General features: G+C 49.9%; 9 protein-coding genes across 9 annotated transcripts; 4 read left to right on the top strand and 5 right to left on the bottom strand.

Annotated features, from left to right (window-relative positions):
* Window positions 1-115: 115 nt before the first annotated feature.
* On the top strand, window positions 116-3616 carry LOC128261250 (nonsense-mediated mRNA decay factor SMG8). The gene is made up of 4 exons (XM_052994844.1): window positions 116-285; window positions 336-1416; window positions 1480-1526; window positions 1585-3616. The coding sequence occupies exons 1-4, from the start codon at window positions 236-238 to the stop codon at window positions 3290-3292; spliced, it is 2886 nt and encodes a 961-aa protein (XP_052850804.1). The 5' UTR covers window positions 116-235; the 3' UTR covers window positions 3293-3616.
* A 952-nt stretch (window positions 3617-4568) lies between these two features.
* On the bottom strand, window positions 4569-7913 carry LOC128262031 (zinc finger protein 79). Its single transcript, XM_052996041.1, has 2 exons — window positions 7508-7913; window positions 4569-7415 (listed from the first exon to the last, which is right to left on the bottom strand). The coding sequence occupies exon 2, from the start codon at window positions 7401-7403 to the stop codon at window positions 5271-5273; it is 2133 nt and encodes a 710-aa protein (XP_052852001.1). The 5' UTR covers window positions 7404-7415; window positions 7508-7913; the 3' UTR covers window positions 4569-5270.
* A 906-nt stretch (window positions 7914-8819) lies between these two features.
* On the bottom strand, window positions 8820-10443 carry LOC128263417 (uncharacterized). Its single transcript, XM_052998450.1, has 2 exons — window positions 10436-10443; window positions 8820-10140 (listed from the first exon to the last, which is right to left on the bottom strand). Exons 1-2 carry the CDS (start codon window positions 10441-10443, stop codon window positions 8931-8933), a joined length of 1218 nt encoding a protein of 405 aa, XP_052854410.1. The 3' UTR covers window positions 8820-8930.
* Window positions 10444-10873: 430 nt separating this feature from the next.
* On the top strand, window positions 10874-13843 carry LOC128261252 (nuclear pore complex protein Nup107). The gene is made up of 2 exons (XM_052994846.1): window positions 10874-13167; window positions 13439-13843. Exons 1-2 carry the CDS (start codon window positions 10992-10994, stop codon window positions 13801-13803), a joined length of 2541 nt encoding a protein of 846 aa, XP_052850806.1. The 5' UTR covers window positions 10874-10991; the 3' UTR covers window positions 13804-13843.
* On the bottom strand, window positions 13820-14441 carry LOC128261257 (protein dpy-30 homolog). Its single transcript, XM_052994851.1, has one exon. The coding sequence runs from the start codon at window positions 14299-14301 to the stop codon at window positions 13912-13914; it is 390 nt and encodes a 129-aa protein (XP_052850811.1). The 5' UTR covers window positions 14302-14441; the 3' UTR covers window positions 13820-13911.
* A 383-nt stretch (window positions 14442-14824) lies between these two features.
* LOC128261256 (ER membrane protein complex subunit 3) lies at window positions 14825-15864 on the top strand. Its single transcript, XM_052994849.1, has 2 exons — window positions 14825-15071; window positions 15141-15864. The coding sequence occupies exons 1-2, from the start codon at window positions 14923-14925 to the stop codon at window positions 15736-15738; spliced, it is 747 nt and encodes a 248-aa protein (XP_052850809.1). The 5' UTR covers window positions 14825-14922; the 3' UTR covers window positions 15739-15864.
* Window positions 15865-16094: 230 nt separating this feature from the next.
* On the bottom strand, window positions 16095-17221 carry LOC128261255 (uncharacterized). The gene is made up of 3 exons (XM_052994848.1): window positions 17080-17221; window positions 16834-17025; window positions 16095-16764 (listed from the first exon to the last, which is right to left on the bottom strand). Exons 1-3 carry the CDS (start codon window positions 17161-17163, stop codon window positions 16207-16209), a joined length of 834 nt encoding a protein of 277 aa, XP_052850808.1. The 5' UTR covers window positions 17164-17221; the 3' UTR covers window positions 16095-16206.
* On the bottom strand, window positions 17140-18495 carry LOC128261254 (replication termination factor 2). Its single transcript, XM_052994847.1, has 3 exons — window positions 18369-18495; window positions 18166-18304; window positions 17140-18101 (listed from the first exon to the last, which is right to left on the bottom strand). The coding sequence occupies exons 2-3, from the start codon at window positions 18232-18234 to the stop codon at window positions 17271-17273; spliced, it is 900 nt and encodes a 299-aa protein (XP_052850807.1). The 5' UTR covers window positions 18235-18304; window positions 18369-18495; the 3' UTR covers window positions 17140-17270.
* Window positions 18496-19688: 1193 nt separating this feature from the next.
* Window positions 19689-20450, top strand: LOC128262407 (C-type lectin 37Db-like). The gene is made up of 2 exons (XM_052996647.1): window positions 19689-19817; window positions 19902-20450. The coding sequence occupies exons 1-2, from the start codon at window positions 19695-19697 to the stop codon at window positions 20307-20309; spliced, it is 531 nt and encodes a 176-aa protein (XP_052852607.1). The 5' UTR covers window positions 19689-19694; the 3' UTR covers window positions 20310-20450.
* Window positions 20451-20557: the final 107 nt, after the last annotated feature.

Here is a 20557-nt window from a genome sequence, read left to right as displayed (position 1 = left end):
TAAACAATTCAAAAGTTGAAAAAAAAAAGATTTAAGGGTTTTAGAAGGTTACTCATAACAAAAAATCAAAAATATGAATTTGAAAAGTGCGGTTCGTAACGGAAAGTAATCGACTATCGATTATCCGGAAAACAATCGATACTTGGCCGGTGCTGCCAGACAGCTGCACTTACCATGCTGGCAGCACTGCTACAGCTGTTCCGAATAGTTGTAAACAATTTCCAATAAGACGGAAATGAAGGACTATTTCACCTGGACCTACCCGGATATACCCGAAAATGTGGCGTAAGATATGCAATAACAGCCGTGACGATCTCATCCAGTGTTCGCTTTAGCCAGGAACTGCGGCAGCTGAACAGTTCGCTGGTCGTGGTGGGAATCGTGGGCCGGTCGAAATGCGACCAGGCCAACAAGATGCAGGCCTTTGGCATGGAGCCGCCCATGGAGCACTCGGCCAGGGATGGCCAGGTGCAGTGCTACTACAAGCCGGGCACCTCCAGCCTGCTGCTGCACTTCGAGACCACCTACGACGAGGCGATCCTGGGCCAGATGATAGACGCCTGCATGGAGGAGCCGGAGACTCCGTTCGACTTCGATAGCTTCTACGAGGGAATGCGGTGCCGCTTCGTGCGCATGGTGCTGCTGGCGCTCCACGTCTGCCACATTGTGGTCTACGTGGAGACGGGCCAGACCTTCGATCCCACGCTGGTCACCGTGTTCCAGCTGCTCAAGTTCGCCAGGGAGCAGCATTTGATGCAGTTTTTGCCGCAAATGCTCAGGGATGGGATGCCCGCCGCCAGGATGGGCGAGAAGGCGCGGCTGTGCGCCCCCCGGATTCTCTTCCTGTTCGAGAACTTTCCGCGGGAAGAGGCCAAGACGCGCGAGTGCGTCTCCGCCTACGAGTTCCAGACGGAGGACTGCATCTACGAGCTGCTGCGCCACCACAACATCGTGACCAACAGCAGCAGCAGTTCGCTGGTGGCCCTGCCCAACAACAAGCAGTTCGTGTTCTTTAACGCCCACGAACAGCTGCATCCCGACAAGCTGATGAAGGCCATCGAGTGCCTCAACGTGGCCATGTACAAGCCGGATGTCAAGGAGGAGGAGGAGGACCTGGAGATTCTCGAGCTGGCCCCTTTCGAGGGCTTCGTCAAGCCCTTTGGCGTTCCGGCGGATGAGAAGGAGCTGGAGCAGCAGCAGTACAAGAAGGATCACACGGTCTGGCATTTTCTGCAGCGACACGTCCAGGATGCCCTGTCAGGCTGCTTTGACGAGGGCTCCTTCAAGCAGCCGCCCCAACCGGGGCAGTTCCATCTGCTAAATATCCAAGAGTGGCACGATTGGATGGCCACACTGCACAGGCTGTTGGTGGAGAATGCCAAGAATCCCAATCTAGAGACCAGCAATGACGAATATGTGAGTATAACATATCACTGGGAAATCCTGCAAATGGAAGCTATCTTTTCTTTATCGTTGCAGAGACTCTACCTGCAGAGCTTTGACGAGAGCTTGAACTATGAGAAAAAGTAAGAGGTTTAAGCTATACATACTTCTTGAGCGACTCACCAGCTGGTTTTTTCGCAGATTTTGGGCTCACCTGTGCGAACTGGGCCTGAAGAAGGGCATTTCCGCCTACAAAAGCGCCGCTCCCGCCAACTACGGCAGCTCCACCCACCAGCAGCTGCTGGCCGAGGCCACCGTGGCCTTCGAGGAGGAGGGACGCGGTCCGCAGGCCAAGGCGGCGCTGGCCAAGCTGGCAGCCGTTTGCCAAAAGCACTGGCAGGATGGACGGCAGCAATGCGAGCAGCCCAGCCTGCGCTCCCATCCCTGCACCCTGCCCAAGAGCGTGCCGCACGAGAAGCACAGCAGCGGTGTGGTCCACATCTCCAGCTGCAACTGCGGCCGGACGCAGGGTCGCCGCGAGGATCCGTTCAGCCTGCGGCAGGCCAACTACGAGTTCTACGACCACATGGCCCAGATGTGCAACCTGTGCGTCAAGGTCAAGCAGTACCAGTTCCCCGTTTTCGAGCCCTCGGTGAGCGACTATCGGGCGGCGGCCTTTGAGGCAGCATTTCCGCTGCTGCACACGGGCAAGGGTGGTCCACCCCAGGACGAAGACGGCGAGGAGGAGGATGAGGAGGAGCCGGAAGAGGAGGAGGAGGAGGAAGGCCAGGCGCCACAGCCGCCGGTCGAGGAGGAGGAGGAGCAGCCGAATTCCGCCAACAACGGCTGCTCCCAGCCACTTTCACTCACCTTTGGCTCGGATCTAAACATGTCCATAGCTGGCTTTGGAGCCTCCTTAAACGCATCGCAGGCCAGCTCCGAGCAGCTGACGAATTCCGACCAGAACGGCTCCACGAGCAGTGGCACCTCCAGCGCCGACACGGACAACGAACTGGTGGTGCAGATCCAGGAGAAGGACAAGAAGGAGGCCGGTCCACCGGACACCTTTTCCACCTCCACATCCACCACGGAGTACCTGCCCGGATTGGTGCACACCGTCAGCGACTTTGGCCTGCTGCCGCTATTCCCCAGCTGGTCCCTGGCCTGCGTGGGCCCCAGCTCCATCTACAGCCACAACACCGGCCTGCAGGAGCACTTCCAGAGCGGCTTCCTGTCCGGCGCCAACTTCCTGCTGCCCTGGGATGTCCAACTGCGGCTGGTGCACGCCCCCAAGCAGCAGCAGCAGCAGCAGCACCACCCGCATCACCAGCAGCAGCATCCGGGGAAGAAGCAGCAGCGCTGGAAGAAGCAGGGCGACCGACTTTCGCTCAAGATCTTCGTGGGCATGGAGTACGAGTGCTCGCGCGGCCACCGCTTCATGATGTGCGCCCCGGACCGAGTGCTGCGCGGCGGAGCGGACATCGAGCGGGAGACCTGCAGCAAGGTAGTGCACAACAACATGCCGCTCTACTACCCCTGTCCCTGCCGCTCGCAGAACAACTACCTGGCCCAGCTGATGCGCATCCATGTGGTCACGCCCAAGGCGCCGGTCAACATCATTGTGGACCCCAAGGTGTGCGTGGGCAAGGGCAAGTACACCTTCACGCTGGGCAGCATCATCCCGCCCCGCCTGTCGCAGAGCGCCTACTGGATCGTCCGGCTGCCCTTCGTCTACCAGGGCGACGATGTCCTTATCGCTCCGCCGGACAAATTCGAACCGGATGACCCGATGGCCGGCGGCTACCTGCTGGCCGGGATGTTCGGCGTGGCCGAGACGGATCCCTCGATGGATCTGAACGAGCCTGGTCGGATGGCAGGGTCCGCAGCAGGAAACTTTACTAGAATTTAAGGCTTTAATCTATAAAAATAAACACAGAAAGTCATGGACCCGCAACTATTACAAGTTTTAATTTTAACGGAAAATCAAAGTTCAATACCGAAAATAAGGAAGAATGCCAGTTAGATATATATATAGACTTAAATTTCTTTGAAAAAAATATTGGATATGGTCGTTCGATTGTCATTCTTTTTACATATTCAAATCAAAATACGATGGAAAAGTTGTATTTTTAAAGCTAAACTTCCTTAAACCTAGTTGAATTATAGGCCAATATAATAAAAAAATATTGAAAATATTTTTAAACTTTTTGGTAAAGCACTTTTTCAATACACCTTCCTGGCTTAAAGCATTGTATTTTTTTAGAATCTCTGATATGACATTTCTACGATCTTTGACATTTCTACGATCTTTAGCAACCTCTCAAAAATAAAGAAGTCCGTTAAAATGTATGTTCTGATTTATTTAAATAACTCATGTGAGAATGTCTATCAAGTTTTAAAAATAAATCAAACCAGATGTTGAAGCTCGATGCATACTGATTATATAAATATACAATGAATTATATATAGGAACTATATATGTGTATTGAAAACGAGAATGCGAATTTTATTTACCCTTGCAGCTATTGCAAAAATTAAAAGATCCTTAAAACAGCTAACATTTGATTTGCAATCGTTTTTATGGATTTATAATTCAATTATTTCAACAAAATTAAACCGAAGCTCTACTATTAAACTAGAATTACAAAATAAAATTTAAATATAGCGAAGCTATAATTTGTTTATATATTTTTTGTAATATTCCGAATGTTTCCATACGATTTTAATCAAATAAAAAATATATTTCTAAAATAATAAGCCATTCATGTATCTTGAAGAATTTAAAAAGCAGCAAACATTTTAAATTAAAAAGCCAACAGAATTATAACTTTTTTTAAATTTTTTATGATTGTTCCCATGGGAGCTATACGTTATAGTCTTCCGATCCGGCTCGTTCCGACTTATATACTACCTTCAATTAAAAGGCAACTTTTGGAAAATATGCATACAGATAGTTTTAAAATTAAGAGACTGGTATTTATAGTTTATAAACTCTTTCACTGCGTTTAATACCCTCTGCAATGCTAGAAAAACCAATTTAAATCATCTAAGTTAATACATTACCTGTTGACTAACATAAGACGAAATTAATAAAATTAGTTACTCGTTCAGCTGAAAGATATTCACTTCATTGCCTTTTAAACTGTTTAAATATTTAAGCCACCCCGAATAAAAAGACTGGGCTCTTAAGTATAACGATTAATGTAATCTCTTCAGGCGATTTAGGGAAATACGAGACGTGGAATACACGGAACCATTCCAGTTCCAACGTGGGTAAGGGAAAATCCTTTGGGATGTAAAATGAGCAGCATAAAATAGACCTTAATACTAACAAAATGTAATATCTTTAGAAGATGATGTGCAAATACAATACGTTCATGTTTTGATGATCCTTAGTCGTGTGGGCTTTGTGTTATATGAGAGACAAAACTGGAATTTAGCTCTGGTTGCACAAAATGTGGAACAAGTTGTACTAGGAATGCTCTCCAAATCATTATGGTCTTATGATCGGGGGAAAAAAAAGGGATTCTGGTGGATAACATTTGTAAATGGTTAGCTTTGTATGAAGGATATTGGAGTGATCTTTGTTGGGCCGGGTTTTCAAGGATATTTTTACAATACGGAATTCATGATGTCTGGGAAAACTACATTGTAAAACTGTGACATTCATAACTTTTAAGATTGGTTTTGAAACATTCTCGAATGCTTTTTTATGTATAAATTCCACGACTTGTTCAGCTTTCAAACAAGAGCGATATAAAATAAATATTAGATCGGGCAAAGTAAAATATTTGCTGAGCCAAAACCGTTTACGAACTGCCTTGCCTGTTCAGTGTAAATATGAACGGCTCTCATAAACTATGGCCAATCGTAGGTAGTGCTTAAGTCTAGATGAGCGCCTCGGTGTAGACCTCCTCCTCGTTCAGGACATAGTCGCCGAACACCTCCTCCTGGCAGCCGACGTCCATGTCGGCGAAATCCTCGTAATACATATTTGAATCCAAAAGCATCTGCTCCTCCTGCAGTCCCAGAATCGGGTAGCTCTGGTGGGTCAGGGGTTCGTCTGCCTCCTCCATTTCGGCCTTCACTTCCGGCGGCACGTCTTCTTCCTCGTCCTCCTCATCCGGCGGATCCTCCGGCTCCTCTTCATCCTCGCCGGTGGAGTCCATTGCCAGCGGCAGCTTCGGCTGCTGTGGGATCAGCATTTGCTGCTGCTGCTGCTGGTGGTTCATCTGCTGCAAGACGGACTGGACGCGTTGCATATAGGCCTGCTGCTCCTCCAGGCTGCACTTGCCCTCCGGCAGAGACCCGCCCGACTGCTTCATCGTGTCCAGGAGCGCGGCGTGCTGGCTGGTCACGTGGTTGGCCAGCGCAGTGGCGTCCGCGTGCAGCGATCCGCAGACGATGCAGACCAGCGTCTCGTGCGGCTGCTTGGCGATCACCAGGCCCGTGGAGGAGGAGGAGGATGACGAGGCGGAGGCGGCGGCGGCGGCGGCGGCGGCGGCGGCGGTGGCGGCCACCTGGTGCGCCTGGATGTGCTTATTGAGGTACGCCTGCTGGCTGTAGGACTTGGCGCAGATGGGACACGTGAAGGGCTTCTCGCCGGCGTGGATCTTCATGTGGACACTCAAGCTGGAGGCCTGCGTGAAGCACTTATCGCAGAGCTTGCACTGGAACGGCTTCTCGCCGGTGTGGATGCGCATGTGGATGTTGAGGCTGCCCGACTGCGTGAAGGACCGATCGCACAATGAGCAGGTAAACGGCTTCTCGCCCATGTGGTTCTTCATGTGCTGCACCAGTTCGGAGCTGGCGCGGAAGGCCTCGCGACAGATGGCGCACTGGTAGACCAGCAGGCAGAGATGCATGCGCATGTGCTCGTCCAGCAGCGGCTCCGCCTTGAACTCGCGCTCGCACTCCGGGCAGACGAACGTTTCGGTGGGCGCGGCGTGCGTCTTCTGGTGCAGCAGCAGCGAGCTGTAGTTGATGAAGCCCTTGTCGCACTCCAGGCACTGGTGCGGCTTGCGCACCGAGTGGGAGCGCATGTGCACCATCAGGCTGCTGGACTGCGTGAAGGCCTTCGGGCAGAGCTCGCACTTGTACGGTCGCTCGCCGCTGTGGATGCGGATGTGCGTGTTCAGGCTGCCGATGTGCGTGAAGGTCTTCTGGCAGATGGAGCACTGGAACGGCTTGTTGGCGATGTGCGAGCGCACGTGCTTGGACAGGTCGCCGGCATTGGGGAAACTTGCCTCGCAGTGCGTGCACTGGAAGCACTTCTGGTGGCCGTTCAGCGCGGGATCCATCGCCGGTGCCGGAACGTTGCTGCGTCTGCCCCGCCGGCGCTTGATGGGCGTCGAGGAGTCCAGGGCCAATCCCAGCGTGGGCGTGGCTGCCGGAGGGGCAAACTGCGGCACGGGGGCCACACTGACAGCCGGTTGAACCATGAAAATCGAGGTGGACTCCCGGGGATCGGCCATTTGCAGCTGGTACTCGTTCGGGCCCGGTCCTGGGACCAGGCCAAGCATGGGCTGGCTCTGCTGGGTGTTGGAGTGGCTCGAACTGGGCCCCGTGCTACCGGACGTGGAGTCCGACCCGCTGGAACTCGAACTGGAGCTGCTGTCGTCGTCATCGTCGTCGTCGTCCGAGGAGGAGGAGCTGTCCGACTCGGAGGAGTCACTGCCCTCCGAGGAGTCGCTGCCATCCTCGGCCAGCTCGCACACCGGCTCGAAGATCCAGCTGTAGTCCTCGTTCTCCTCCGCGGCACTCTCCTGCTCCGGCTGGCCGTGGGCGGGCTCGTTCGGATGCAGCGTGTTCATGTGCTGGTAGAGGGCCAGTGGGTGGACGAAGAACTCGGCACAGCACATGCAGTGGAAGGTGAGATCCGGCGGCTGCGGCTGCGGCGGATTAGATGGCGGCTGCAGGATGTGCTGCTGATGTTGCGGCTGCTGCGAATGATGCAGGATCGGGGTGATCGTGAGGGGCAGGTGGTGGTGGTGGTAGCTCTGCTTCAGCTGCACGGCCATCTTGGCAAAAGGCTAATCCAAAAAAAAAAAAAAGAGGCGAATGTACATAAACATTTTCTCTACAATAAGAAGCCACAGAGCGGGGAGAAAAATCAATGCCGTACCTTGGGTGAGATTGAAAATTGGAGATTGGAGGATTCGGATTCGGATTCGGAATCGGTTTCAAGGAGTTCCGGGGGGATGGGTCCTATGTAGATTACTATTATATCACTGGTGTGTTGCTCAGGTTCCGTGCTTTTGTGTTTCTTTCAGGGCTCTTAACATATTTCTATTTCCACTCCGTTCCATTTTATGCGCGTCCAAACAAAAAGTTGTTACTGTTTTCTGTTTCCTGTTTTTGTTTGTTGCTATTTTTGCATCTATTGGTTTATTTGTTCGCCAGATTTAATCCCTGATTTGTGGCCAATTAAATGTGGCTGCCAGGAGCTGCGCGTCGGGCGAAAGCAGCGCATCGCAAAATCGCAATTACAAGCGTCCTCGCAATGGTTACAACAAAATAAATTTTATGTTGGGCGGCCTGCGCACGGTCAGACGGCGCCCGTATGACAGCATACCGTCATGCAGGCCACTCGTGCACGCCGCCTGCATGACGGCCAAAGACCCGCGCTTTGCCAATTCAAATTAGAGCTTATTTGATTTACCTAGGCTTGAAGATTTTTCTTTGCCACCAAAAAGCTGAATTCCTTGTATTTCCCGATACAGGAAAATAAAATAAAATAAAACTTATAATGATTACGGTCCCTGGTATTTAAACTGGAATCGATGAACAACAACATTCGCATTTAGTAAATACTTAATATTTTCAGTGTTGGGCTTTTGGATCTAGGTTTAAGGTTTGCGAGAAAATAATTACCTAGGTAAGGTAAAAGGTACACAATTTGAGAAGTATCTAGGTAATGTAAAAGGTACAACAAAGGGAAAACAATTTAATTGCTTATAACATTTTTTTATATTTGCATGAAATTGTAATTAAATTATGTTATTGTGTATTCCCCCTGGCAATGAGGTCTGGTTGCAGAAACAAGTAACGAAAAACTTTTCTTCAAGTCGCCTAATCAATTAAATTATACAATTTGGTTGCTGTTAAAATTATCTTTTCGAGTCCGCAATGATCATAACTATTATTTTTGAGTTGTATTATATTTATCAGCTCAGAATTATATAAGTATAAATAAATATATGCATTACAATGATTATATTGTGAGCGATATAAAATCGCCTAAAAATATCACGCAAAGCCCGATTGCTGTCGTTCTATATGGAATTAAGAAAAGATTTAAATGTGCATTTGTTGGTTGAACGATGGAGCACATATACAGGATATATAAGAAGTAGTGAAAACCCTTTGAATGCAAACAGGGGGGTTTTTTAACTTTTCTAAACTAAAGGTTTAATATTAAGATTGTGTGCACAGTGTGAATAGTGATATCTGCATTTTATTTTTTCTATTTTATATTTTCTAAACTAAAGGTTTAATATTAAGATTGTGTGCACAGTGTGAATAGTGATATCTGCAAACTCTGCAGCTCAAATGAGCTCCTCGCACTTGGCCTTGATCATGTTGAAGGTGACCGTGCCGACGCTTTGGGCGGCGTTTCTGAGCAGCTCGAAGATGTGGCGGTTCCGGTGGCCCTGGTCCACGGTGCGGTCGTGCAGGCGATGCAGTGCGTCCGAGTAGGCCCTGTACTTGTCCTCGCACTCCGTGTCCAGCTTGAAGGTCTCGTAGAGCTGCTGCACGTCGTACAGTTGTCGCGACACCTCGTCGTAGAGGAGGCTGGGCGTCTGGGGGAGCAGCTGGGCCCAGTGCTCGTGCACCAGTTCCAGGAACTCGAAGTTGCTGAACAGGAAGATGACGAAGAGGTCCAGACCCTTGGCCTTCAGCTTGGCCAGCAGGTGCTCCGTGAGGTGTTCGCTAGCCACTGAATCCCGCATCTGCTCGTAGTCGGCGGTCAGGTGGCGCTCCAGATAGGCGTACACCCGCTGACGTTTCTCGAAGAAGTCCTGGGTGGCCAGCATGGCGTCCAGTTGCCGCAGCATGTGGTCCAGCCTGCCACTGCTCTCGGCCAGCTCCCCCTGGTCGCCCTCGATGATGTCCTGGAGGAGGGATCGCAATATCTGCAGATAGTTGTTGATGATCTCGGCCCCGGACACCTTGATGCGCTCGTAGAGCTGTGCCCCGAACTCATTGAGGTCCAGGGCAGTGGAGTTGCCCTCACTTTTGGTGAGATTAAGCTGCTCCAAGGCCGCTCCGACTACCTGTTCGTTGATCAGGCGATTCCTGGGAGGTCCCGTCGCCGGACGGTCCAACTTTTGGCAGAGGTGGTGCAGTCGCATTTGCCGGATCTCCAGCGTGCTGGTATCCTGGGCCGCCCGCAGCGTGGTCCTCAGTCGACTGAGGAAGACCAAGTTGCGCAGCACGGAAGTGCGCCTCAGATCCTTGTCCTGGTGCGGCTGAGCATCGAGCAACTGCTTGATCAGGGTCACCTTCGACTGCATCTTTGGCGTGGCACGGGCGGCACTCATCTCGACCGAGTAGTTGGCACTCCCAGGGTTTCGCTCCAGCTCAACCAGGTAGTCGTTGAGGCTCAGCTCAGCCCGCTGCTCCACCTGCTCGACCAAATCCCGGAGGAACGTCAGCTGGAAGTCCTCCGCACTCAGGTCCGGCGCAAGTGAAGCCTTCGCCCCAAGAAGCGGCAAGAGGCACAATAATGGCAGCCACCACATCTTACCAATGGAACTGATGACAACCGATTGATTGAAGAGCAGCCACTAATTTAGTTAGCCGATTAAGTGAAGGGGTTTAGTTTGGGGTCAGTCGGTGATGCAGTTAGTAAGTCCGCCTGATAAGCCGATCCATGCTGGCAATTTAATAGTGCCACAGCTCAACTCGATGGCCTTATCGCTGCGAAGTGTGCACTGGGAGAAATTTGGCACAGATCCAGTCCGGACTAAATATGACCAATCTAGGTCTCAATGCCTTTCAATATACATACCTATAAGTGTAAATGGCTTTCCTTCCTTGCAGTTAATACTATACCATCTTAATCTTTTACTTCCCAGTTTTTACTTTAACTTTTTGTTCAAAAATAAAATTTTTGTAATGTCTCTAGAAAGCCTTAGAACTTATTTTAAAATATTGTTTTCTAAAAATAAAGTCGATTCGTCTATGGCGGTTTGCCAATCCAAGGTTTCTTTTTTTTTTAGTATAAGTTTAATTACACAAACTTCGTTCTTAAAAGAACCAGAAAGATTTGGTCCGAATAAAGTAAATGTTTAGTTTCAAAAATCATTTTTTATAGTTTAAAACCATATTTCTGAAATTGTAAATTGTACTATAATAAGTTATAATTTAACAAAAATAAAATAAAATAAACTATTCTTATTGGTTTGAACAAAATTTTAAATTACAGTTATATTTGGTCACCCGGGATCCAACTAGATCAAGTTAATCGTTTATCGATAGCGCGAATCCATTAAAAGTCCATCTCTTTTAGCATGTCCCGGCATTTTCGGCCGATAGCGCGTGAATTTCTGTTTTATAGTTGAGTTAATGCCAAATAGGAGATAGTCAGATAGCCATCCGCAGCCATGGCCGACAGCCCGATGTTCCCGATGAGCAACCGCAGTGGCCTGCTGCGCACCACACTGAACAACTCCCAGGCGCCGCAGAACCTGTCCCACTCGCTGCTCCTCCTGGAGCAGAGTAACGCGGCCCTGGAGGATCAATCGCTGGTCGAGGGCGCCGGCGATGATGTGGATCGCGGCAAGAGCCGCGTGGACATACTGTTCCCGCAGTTCTTCGACGTGCTGCAGGCGCAGGGCGGCGGACCGGAGACCTTCGAGGTGATCCAGTCCCTGACCCACGTCTGTCGCGGCGTCGTGGAGCAGCTGGAGCTGGAGATCGAGCGCGGCGTGGGCGGGGAACAGGGCGCCCGGCAGCGCGAGTCCATCTTGGGATGGTTGCGCCAGGAGATCTACACGTGGCGCCTGCTGCACGCCCTCTTCTACGACCGCATCCTGCTGCAGACCGACACGCAGGCGGACGACGAGATGCAGGAGGGCCCCACCCTTGGCGGCAGCGAGAAGGAGGTCATCCAGCAGCTGTACACCATCAATGCCACTCTGCGCGAGTACCAGCTGGTGGTCGACTGGCTGGAGGCCTGCTACAATCCGGGGGAGCAGCAGAATCCCCTGCACTGTCACGATCGCATGCTGGCCTGGGAGAACACGCTGTTCCAGCTGGAGAACCTGCAGGGCGCCGCCTTTGGCAAGGGCCACGAGATCGTGACGCGTCTGGACCCGGATGCCCCCGTCCGCGAGAAGCGTCCACTGCACGCCCTCGACGAGGAGGACAACCTGCGCCTCTCGCGCGCCATTTTCTCAGCCATTCGCTCGGGACGCGTGGACGACGGACTGAAGCTGTGCAAGCACTACGGCCAGACCTGGCGGGCGGCCATCCTGGAGGGCTGGCGTCTGCACGAGGATCCCAATTTCGAGCAGAACATGTCGGCGGTCCACGAAAAGCTGCCCATCGAGGGCAATCCCCGGCGGGACATCTGGAAACGCTGCGCCTGGATGCTGGCCGACTCGAAGAACTACGATGAGTACAGCCGGGCCACGGCTGGCGTCTTCTCCGGCCACCTGGGCTCGCTGAAGTCGCTCCTGCACAGCAGCTGGCACGATTTGCTGTGGGCCCACCTCAAGGTCCAGATCGACATCCGCGTGGAGTCCGAGATACGCGGCTGCTGCCTGAAGCGCTACCAGCCCATGCCGGACGATTACTGGAATGGCAAGATGACCATGGAGCAAATCTTCGACGAGCTGAACGTGGCCAAGGATGCCTCGGTGCGCGACTTTGCCCAGGGCCATCTGGGCGTCATCCAGCGGCACTTGATCCTGGACACCTGCGGCGAACTGTTGCAGCAAATGGGGCGTTGGGTGGAGAAGGACGCTGCCCCATTGTCGTCCCACCAACTGCGCTTCATGGCCCACATTGTGCTCTTCCTGCGCCAAATCGGACGCGTGGAGCAGGAGCAGCAGGCGGAAAAGGTCATCGCCGCGTATGTGGAGGCCTTGATGGCGAGGGGAGAGCCCCAGCTGATAGCCTACTACGCTGCAGCCCTGTCCAATCCGCTGCAGGTGAAGCTATACTCGCGTTTCCTGGAGCAGGTGGAGCAGAAGCGTCAGAGGGAACTGGCGCTGGATGCCGCCTTGCAAGCAGGTCTCGATGTGGAGCAGATTACACGCATCACCGTGGAGAACATTCGCTCCACCCGACAAGCACCTGGCAAATTCGGAGAGCCGCCCTCGGGTGAGATCTCCGTGGCGGACCAGCGCAAGATCTCCGCCCTGGAGTGGCTCCTCCATCTGCCGGAACAGCGCGGTGAGCTGCTGTGGCAGGCGAATGCCATGATGCGCATCTACCTGGCCTGCAGCAAGGTGGAATGCATGCGCCAGACCTTCCGCATGGTGCCCGGCGACATTGTGCAGCAGATCATGAGCCTGTACAGCTCGGTGGACAACATTCCGCCGCGCGAGGAGTGCTGCCTGAAGGAGTACCTCTGCTACAAGGTGTACCTGTCCGGCGTGGACAGCTTCGTGGAGTGGAACCGCCTGCAGCAGAACAGGCCAAAGAAGCCGCAGGCCGGAGCCACTGCCTCCGCACAGGACAACTTCACGGAGCGCATGGCTAGTGAGCGAAAGGAGCAGACCCACCGAACGGAAGTCCTGCGGTGGGAGCACAAGGTCAAGGAGCAGGCCAAGCGTAAGTTCATTATTTTGGGCAATTCTAATTTTATTTTATATTTTGATAGTATTATCATAAAAAGGGATAAAAAGGAGAATTTGTTGGGATAGTTATGAAAGCAGGAAGTAAATTGTAAATGATGGAATACAATTTATAGATGTACTTAGTTCCTCAATCAATTTCTTTTGCAAATGGGGAATACTGTTTAGAATTGTTAATTGGCTGGGTTTCCTTTAAGCATTTCCCATTTTGCAACCATTCTTAAACTCAATTATTTGTTTGCCTGCAGAAACCATCGAAACTCTGTACAATGTGCTGATGTTCCCGGACAAGGGATGGCTGGTGGATCCGTTCATAGCCAAGCAACCCGAAAACGCCGCGCAGCTGAACTGGGAGAACCGCCTACTGCAGATGGAGAAGCTGCGCTCCATCTGCCTGCCCGAGATCGCCCTGCTCTTGAACGAGGTCATGTTCAAGTCCGGGGACTTTGCGGGCTGCGTGCGCCTGGCGGACGAGATATCCAGCGAAACCCGTCAGCTGTACAAGGTCTACACCAAGCACAAGCTGGCCGAGCTGCTGGCCAAGATTGCCAACGCATCGCTGGAGCTGCTCAACTCGAAGCTGGATCCCTGGGGCTACCCCATCACAGTCTAATGTGTGTGTTTTGCGATTACATTCTAAATTTAAACGTTTATTATTTATGCACTGTTCACTTACAAAACTAACGAGCGGAAAAGGGGAGGCGGGTGGGTGGAGGAGGGCTTAGGAGTTGTTGTCCACCGCAGCGGCGTTGTTCTCCTCGCACCCGTTGCTGTGCTTCAGCAGGTAGGAGGCCAGGAACTGGATCGGATCCGTGGGCCTCTCGCGGGCGAGCGCCTGCAGTCCGTGGAGCAGAACCGGTGCCACCGTCTGGTCCAGGTACTGTCGCGTGGGCATCGAGCTTGTCTCGCCACTGGTCTTCTTGGCCGCCGGCTGTTGCTGTTGTTGGGCTGCCGGCGTAGACTGACCAGCGGTGGCTCCGGATGCAGTTGCTCCCGGCGCGGCTGCCGAATTGGCTTGCGTGTTGTTAGTGCAATTCTGCTCCTTGGCGGAGTCTGGCGTCGGATTCGGTGTTGGTGCCGGGGAGATGGGAGCGTCGGTCTTGGCCTCCATGACTACGTTTATCTGGGGCTCAACAAATCTCGGTTTTTGCAACTGGCGTCTCTATTTGAGTTCAATAATTCGATTCCTCAAAATTTACATTCTCCGGTACCAAAATAGGGTTGCCAAATGCAATTCGGAAATCGATTGTTTCCAGTTGAACAACGCCGATATATCGATTGCCAGTAATTTTTTTGCCTGCATACACAATTTACTCACATTTGCGGTTTTCCTTTGCAAGGGGTAAAATTTAGTACCCGAAACAATGTTAAAATATTTGTATATATATATGTTTCCTTGTCATGCATATGGACTTTAGTTTGCAAATAAAAGCCAATTTGTATGTTAAGAATGTTATTTGACTTAATTATCGTATAATATTACTTATATTTTGTTATGTTTTTTTCATGCACAAATTAAAGGAAATAAATCGAGTTTATTTTAAATTGTCAAGGTACGACATGCTTATTACTGCTACTTTAAAATACTTTGTCACGCCTGTGACTCGATAACAAAAAGAGGCAATCACAATCGGGTGAAAAATCGATTGTCATCCCCAATTGAGCCAATTGGTTCATCTGCAGCTGAAAATTAGACCGAAAAAGTAGGAAATTTTCACAGATCAATTAAAACATGACGGAGCTGCTGATCGATCCGGACATCCGCGTGTGGGTGTTCCTGCCCATCGTGCTGATCACGTTCCTGGTGGGCATTGTGCGCCACTACGTCTCCATTCTGATATCCACACAGAAGAAGGCCGAGATCACCCAGATCCAGGACAGGTGAGAGAACACCACTGCCGTCCAAAGGGCAATGGAGCACCGTCTCTAATAAATTAATCTCACCCACAGCCAGGCGATGATCCGGGCGCGTCTTCTGCGCGAGAACGGCAAGTATTTGAGTGCCCAGAGCTTCTCCATGCGGAAGAACTACTTCAACAACGAGGAGACCGGCTACTTTAAGACCCAGAAGCGGGCGCCCGTGGCCCAGAACTCATCCGCCATGCTCACCGACATGGTCAAGGGCAACTTCATCAACGTCCTGCCCATGGTCGTGATCGGCGGCTGGATCAACTGGATGTTCTCGGGCTTCGTCACCACCAAAGTGCCCTTCCCGCTCACCCTGCGCTTCAAGCCCATGCTGCAGCGGGGCGTGGAGCTGGCCTCCCTGGACGCCGCCTGGGTCTCCTCGGCCTCCTGGTACTTCCTCAACGTGTTCGGCCTGCGCTCCATCTACACGCTGGTGCTCGGCGAGAACAACCACGCGGACCAGACGCAGGCACAGGCGGACGCCATGACGGGCGCCGCCATGACCATGCCCCAGGACCCCAAGGCGGCCTTCAAGGCCGAGTGGGAGGCGCTGGAGATCACCGAGTACCACAACGCCCTCAAGAACATTGACGCGGACATGCTTACCATCGCCAGCGCTGCCTCGGACAAGAGTCCCTGAGTGACCAGGCCTGCGGGCCCATTCTAATTAAGATATTTTAGCAAATTCACAATGTAACAAAGAACATTTTGTTTTAGAGTCCAAGAGGGTTAAAAATAAAGCAAGTTGTGTGTCTATGAAAGGCAATTTTTACGCGCGTTCTGTTTCGTTCCTAACTAATATTTATCAATAGTTAAACCAAGTTATTACTAAGAAATGTTATCAATTATTGCAGAGCTTATTAAAGCAATCCCCCAGATCCTTAGTCCTTATTGCTTATTGTGTCCCATAACACTTAAAAAATGAACTAAAGAGAACTCTAATTTGGCAAGAAATTAAGCATACATTAGTTTCAAGTGACCAGAAAAAGAAAACAATTGTGATTAAGGGAGCTCATAGCCTCTATGACTGGAAATTTAAGGGATGTTCACTTTCCACTCCCAGTCGCGCATCAACTGATAAAAAGTAACAACGAATAGGAACAATAACTTAGTAGTAGGCTTCTTCGGTGGCCTCCGTTTGAGGGGCTGGCTCCTCGGCGGCGGGCTCTGGAGGAGCGGAAACTGGCGGCGACGGAGCCTTCTGCAGAACAGGCGGCGAAGGAGACTTCTGCAGCATAGGCTCCGGCTCGCTGGGAACGTCTGTGGGGGGACCTGCGGTGTCCTTCGACGGTCCCTTCTCGCCGCGAGCCGTGTTCAGGGGCGACGGAGGACGGGCGGTGGCCTGCACCTTGAACTGCTTCTCCGGCTTCTTCAGGTCCTTGGGCTTGCCCATCAGGCGGTAGTCGTTGGGCAACTCCGCCTCCGTGTAGAGCTTGTCGGCAAAGTAAATGCGCCGGATGCGCACGTTGGCATGCAGCTGCAGGGATACGGTCTCCAGGTAGTTGGACCCATATGCTCGACGCGTGAAGTCTGCGAGATTGAACTGGATCTGATTCCAGCCCGGCGACATGCCCATGGGCATGGCCGTGCAGAAGGGCTTCACAGAGGTTTTGCTCTGGAAATTGGACACCCGGAAGCGACGCATGAAGCGCTGATCGTCTTGAATCTGTAGTTTAAACAGGGTTAAACAGGCTGTGATCTCATTAAGAGACAAATCTTAACCCCCTGAACCAACCTTAACTTCGAAGCAAAAGTACTTGTGCATGTTCTTTATCAGGAGCACCAGGAAGGGCAGCTTGATGCCCAGCTGCTCCTTGCACTCGCTGGGGCAGTGTATGAAAGTGGTGGACACATTCGAGCCCATGATCTCGAGCACCAGGGACTTGATGTCCTCATCGTAGATGCGCTTGATGTAGCCGTTCTTGGTCTGCCCAAGGAATCATTCTAGCGATACAGAGACGGGTGAACTTCAGATACTCACATAGGACGACCAGTTGCCCAGAGGTGAGCTGCCCACGCTGTAGAGGACGGTGAGGAAACCTTTCTGGTAGGCTGAACGAAACATTGTCGATTGTATTTTGTTGAGCTGTGTGTGTCTGGTTTATAGGGTCAGGCTTCGCACCAAGTTCCAAAGTGACTGATGTGAAAGGGCAAGCTTAAACTAAATTTAGACTAATTGTAGAAGGGATTGTAGGTGACCCAGTGGGCGCGCTCCTGGTCCTTCTCGGTCTTGTGGGATGTGAAAAGCGATTTGTAGACGTCGCTGGCCTTGGGATCCTTGGCCACGCTGAAGTCGCTCTTGAGGCGCTTCAGTTCGGGGTCCTGCATGGCATTGACGGCACCCAGTCGCTTGAGCGGAGCCACCGCCTTGACTTTTGCGCTTGTGGTGGGCTTCTCCGGCGCAGCAGACTTTGATGTGGAGGCCTCTGGCTCCTGGGACTCCTCGGGCTCAGCTTTAACCTCCACCTTTTTGGCCCCCTTCTTCTCCTTCTTCGAGGACTTGCGCTTGGATGCCCGCATTTCCATTTTGACCCGCATCAGCTCGAGGTCCTCATCGTTGCCGTTGAGCACCACCACGTCCTCGACGCTGTAGGGAGCCTGGCACAGCGGACAAGTGCTGGCAGCGCTGCCTTTGATCTGCTTCAAGGCCCGCTCGGACACTACACATCCGCAGCTCCACAGAGCCACGAACCGGAACTTCCCGGACATCTCCAGGCCAATCAGCTTGCAGATGTAGGGAGCGTGACGGGCGTCCAGCAGACCCTCGGTCTTGTCCTCCTCCGTGAAGGCGGGATTGGGTGTCGGGTGCAGCTGGCGGATGTCCTTCATGGTCTTCACGTGCGATGCCGTCTCCGGCATCGGCTCCTTCTCCAGCAGCCGCTCGATCACGCTCTGCTTGGAGTACAGCCTGCCCATGCCGCACATGGCGATCGGCTCCTGAAGGCGCTGCTGGGTCAGGGTGCAGTGGCGCCACCGGAACTCCCTCTCCGCATCCTTGTCTTTCTGAAGGATCGAAAAAAAGGGAGTTAGTCTGGATACGGCAGCACCTCCAGTTTAATTTCATTACCTGTTCTGGCTTTTGCTTCACGCGCACCAGCTCATCGCGCCTGGGAATGGTTCCGCCATCGCATCCCATTATTTTATTCTGAATTTATTAAAGATTTCCAAGCCTTTGTATAGGGTGTCCTATGTGGGACAGTTGGCATCTGAAATGTGCATCTTTGTATTTAAGTAATTCTGTGGTTTCTGAACTAAACGTTGACTACTCACACAAAATAACCAACAAATCTTTACAATTAAATGCCTTTTTCTGCTAACTAACTGTAAACGACGTTGTTAATCACAAATTTTTATTTATTTATATATTGCTCATAGAGATGGGGAAACTAAATCATCGATAACAACGATCTTATATGCTATGCCAATCGATGGCTACTTACTTCTTGGTAATTGCCAAGATAATAAGTCGATTTATAAGAAAAATATTTTATTTTTGGAATTTTGCAATAAAGTTTTGAATTGCAAGGTAAAACGGTTTTCCTAAGGAAATGTAAATTACATGAGCATTTTTCTCCACCACGCAATTATATAAGCATTTTCGAAGTCAAAAAATTTTTCTATGTAAAAATTTAATAAAACAGGATCCATTGGATTGGGCTTTTTGTATATTTAATACATTACGTAACGAATTATTTAAGAGTAGATTTTGTTTGGTTTATTTCATAGAGTATATTGTTGGGGAACAGTAACTATTTTAATGGTCAGATAATCAGTAAAAAAAAACTAAAAATTTAAAATTAAAATGTAAACTTCGTCTTGTTGAACTACTAATATAGTTTTCCAAATCGAGGCGACTTAGTATCTTAGTGCAGTGCAACCTGTGAATAGTGGGCTTCAAACCATTTGAGAAGTGACTCTAGCCAGATGAATATATTTATATTTCAAAATATTCTAAAATTTATAATATATAAATATACATTTTTTGTCAGCCAGTTCTCATTTAAGTGTAATATAGCTTTGGGGGCTAAGCCTTATTAATTTTCTGATAAACTGAACGCGTGGTAACCATAATTTGAAGTAGTCTTAAGAATACGCTGTTTAAACAAACTCTTATTGTCAAAGATAAGGCTAACACGTTTAAATAGTGCCGAAGCGTTCCAAGAGTTTGGTAGAGAATGAATGCTCTAATGGTCTGATCTTTATTTGAGGCTTTTAAAGCGCAACCTTCTATTCATTTAACACTTTCACGCCCTTGCCAAAATGAAAAGGTTTTTTATAATTAACTGTCGCCTAAATAAAATAACTTAAATAGCTTGCAGTAAAAAATAAGTTGCAAAACTTTTTTAAACTTAATGTTTTTTAGAATTTTTCCAAAAGCGTTTTTGAGATTTTTTGTTTAGCCAAATTTATTTTAATAGCATTTAAAATGTTTATTACAAGAGGTGCGATCGTCACGAATCTTTAACATTGCTAAGAAAAGTGTTTGCGATATCTTTATTAGCATGTACTAAATAACTTGCGCTTAAACATCTGCCTTTTGGGTATAAAAGCAGACAGCATTCAATGACAATGTAGTATTTGATTTTAAGAGCCACAATGGCCAGCCAGAAGCTAATCGTTACCGTCCTTTTTACCCTCGCCTTGGGTATATATGCGCAATTCTGCCCAACGCCATTTACTCGAGTGGGCAACAAATGCTACCACGTGAATTTAGAAAAGGTAGGCTCAAAAATAAAATTTATATTTACATATATCTATAAATTACTGTGATAAATTACTCTTGGCAAACCATTCAATTTCTAGGTCAACTGGCATGTTGCCGATCGCAGCTGTCGAAAACTGGGTGGCGATCTAATGGTGCTGGACGATCAAAACGACAAACTTCTCACAACGGATTACCTGAAGAGTTTGGGGCTTCAGTTCACCCAAAGCTGGAATCATTCCGTCTGGATTGGCATCAATTGTCTAGGAAACCGACGGACGTTCCGTTTGTCCAAAAATGGCGATAGTGTGCCCTACCTAAACTGGGTTCCCCGAGAACCGAACAACGGATCACCCGAAGAGGATTGTGTGGGTTTCGCCAACTACAACGGCGCCTATGGGTATCACGATATAGAGTGCAAGGTCGAGTTTCCATTTGTGTGTGAGAAGGATGCGGTAGAGGACTATCTCTGCCTTAAGAGGCAACTGTTCTTGCAGACACTTTTGTAGTAGAATAACATTGTGTAAATAAGTTTAGATAAATTTTTTATTCCTCAAATATACACAATAAAAGAACAATTTGTTGTAACAAAACTAATTTTGGCCAAACGGATTTAAAGCCTAATTAAAAATGTAAAGCTAATCCCATTTACGTTTTCAATACAGTCTCTCCTTCAGTACATTTAACAATTTTAGAAATTTTGTTTTAAAAGTATTTAGTTAATTGATTAAATGTCTTTAGATCGAGACGTGTCTTG

The sequence above is a fragment of the Drosophila gunungcola genome, unplaced genomic scaffold (assembly GCF_025200985.1).
Source record: "Drosophila gunungcola strain Sukarami unplaced genomic scaffold, Dgunungcola_SK_2 000001F, whole genome shotgun sequence".
Lineage (NCBI taxonomy): Eukaryota > Metazoa > Arthropoda > Insecta > Diptera > Drosophilidae > Drosophila > Drosophila gunungcola.
Note: the sequence above shows the minus strand (reverse complement) of the source record. Positions and strands in the feature narration are given on the sequence as shown.

Excerpts from the sequence above, each read along its gene's own strand:
- LOC128261250 (XM_052994844.1), top strand. The coding sequence starts at position 236 with ATGAAGGACTATTTCACCTGGACCTACCCGGATATACCCGAAAATGTG. Across the intron at positions 1,417-1,479 it reads AGACCAGCAATGACGAATAT|AGACTCTACCTGCAGAGCTT; the intron begins GTGAGTATAACA and ends TTATCGTTGCAG. Across the intron at positions 1,527-1,584 it reads AGCTTGAACTATGAGAAAAA|ATTTTGGGCTCACCTGTGCG; the intron begins GTAAGAGGTTTA and ends GTTTTTTCGCAG.
- LOC128262031 (XM_052996041.1), bottom strand. The coding sequence starts at position 7,403 with ATGGCCGTGCAGCTGAAGCAGAGCTACCACCACCACCACCTGCCCCTC.
- LOC128261252 (XM_052994846.1), top strand. The coding sequence starts at position 10,992 with ATGGCCGACAGCCCGATGTTCCCGATGAGCAACCGCAGTGGCCTGCTG. Across the intron at positions 13,168-13,438 it reads GGTCAAGGAGCAGGCCAAGC|AAACCATCGAAACTCTGTAC; the intron begins GTAAGTTCATTA and ends GTTTGCCTGCAG.
- LOC128261257 (XM_052994851.1), bottom strand. The coding sequence starts at position 14,301 with ATGGAGGCCAAGACCGACGCTCCCATCTCCCCGGCACCAACACCGAAT.
- LOC128261256 (XM_052994849.1), top strand. The coding sequence starts at position 14,923 with ATGACGGAGCTGCTGATCGATCCGGACATCCGCGTGTGGGTGTTCCTG. Across the intron at positions 15,072-15,140 it reads ATCACCCAGATCCAGGACAG|CCAGGCGATGATCCGGGCGC; the intron begins GTGAGAGAACAC and ends TCTCACCCACAG.
- LOC128261255 (XM_052994848.1), bottom strand. The coding sequence starts at position 17,163 with ATGTTTCGTTCAGCCTACCAGAAAGGTTTCCTCACCGTCCTCTACAGC. Across the intron at positions 17,026-17,079 it reads TGGGCAACTGGTCGTCCTAT|ACCAAGAACGGCTACATCAA; the intron begins GTGAGTATCTGA and ends TTCCTTGGGCAG. Across the intron at positions 16,765-16,833 it reads ACTTTTGCTTCGAAGTTAAG|ATTCAAGACGATCAGCGCTT; the intron begins GTTGGTTCAGGG and ends TTTAAACTACAG.
- LOC128261254 (XM_052994847.1), bottom strand. The coding sequence starts at position 18,234 with ATGGGATGCGATGGCGGAACCATTCCCAGGCGCGATGAGCTGGTGCGC. Across the intron at positions 18,102-18,165 it reads TGAAGCAAAAGCCAGAACAG|AAAGACAAGGATGCGGAGAG; the intron begins GTAATGAAATTA and ends TCGATCCTTCAG.
- LOC128262407 (XM_052996647.1), top strand. The coding sequence starts at position 19,695 with ATGGCCAGCCAGAAGCTAATCGTTACCGTCCTTTTTACCCTCGCCTTG. Across the intron at positions 19,818-19,901 it reads ACCACGTGAATTTAGAAAAG|GTCAACTGGCATGTTGCCGA; the intron begins GTAGGCTCAAAA and ends TTCAATTTCTAG.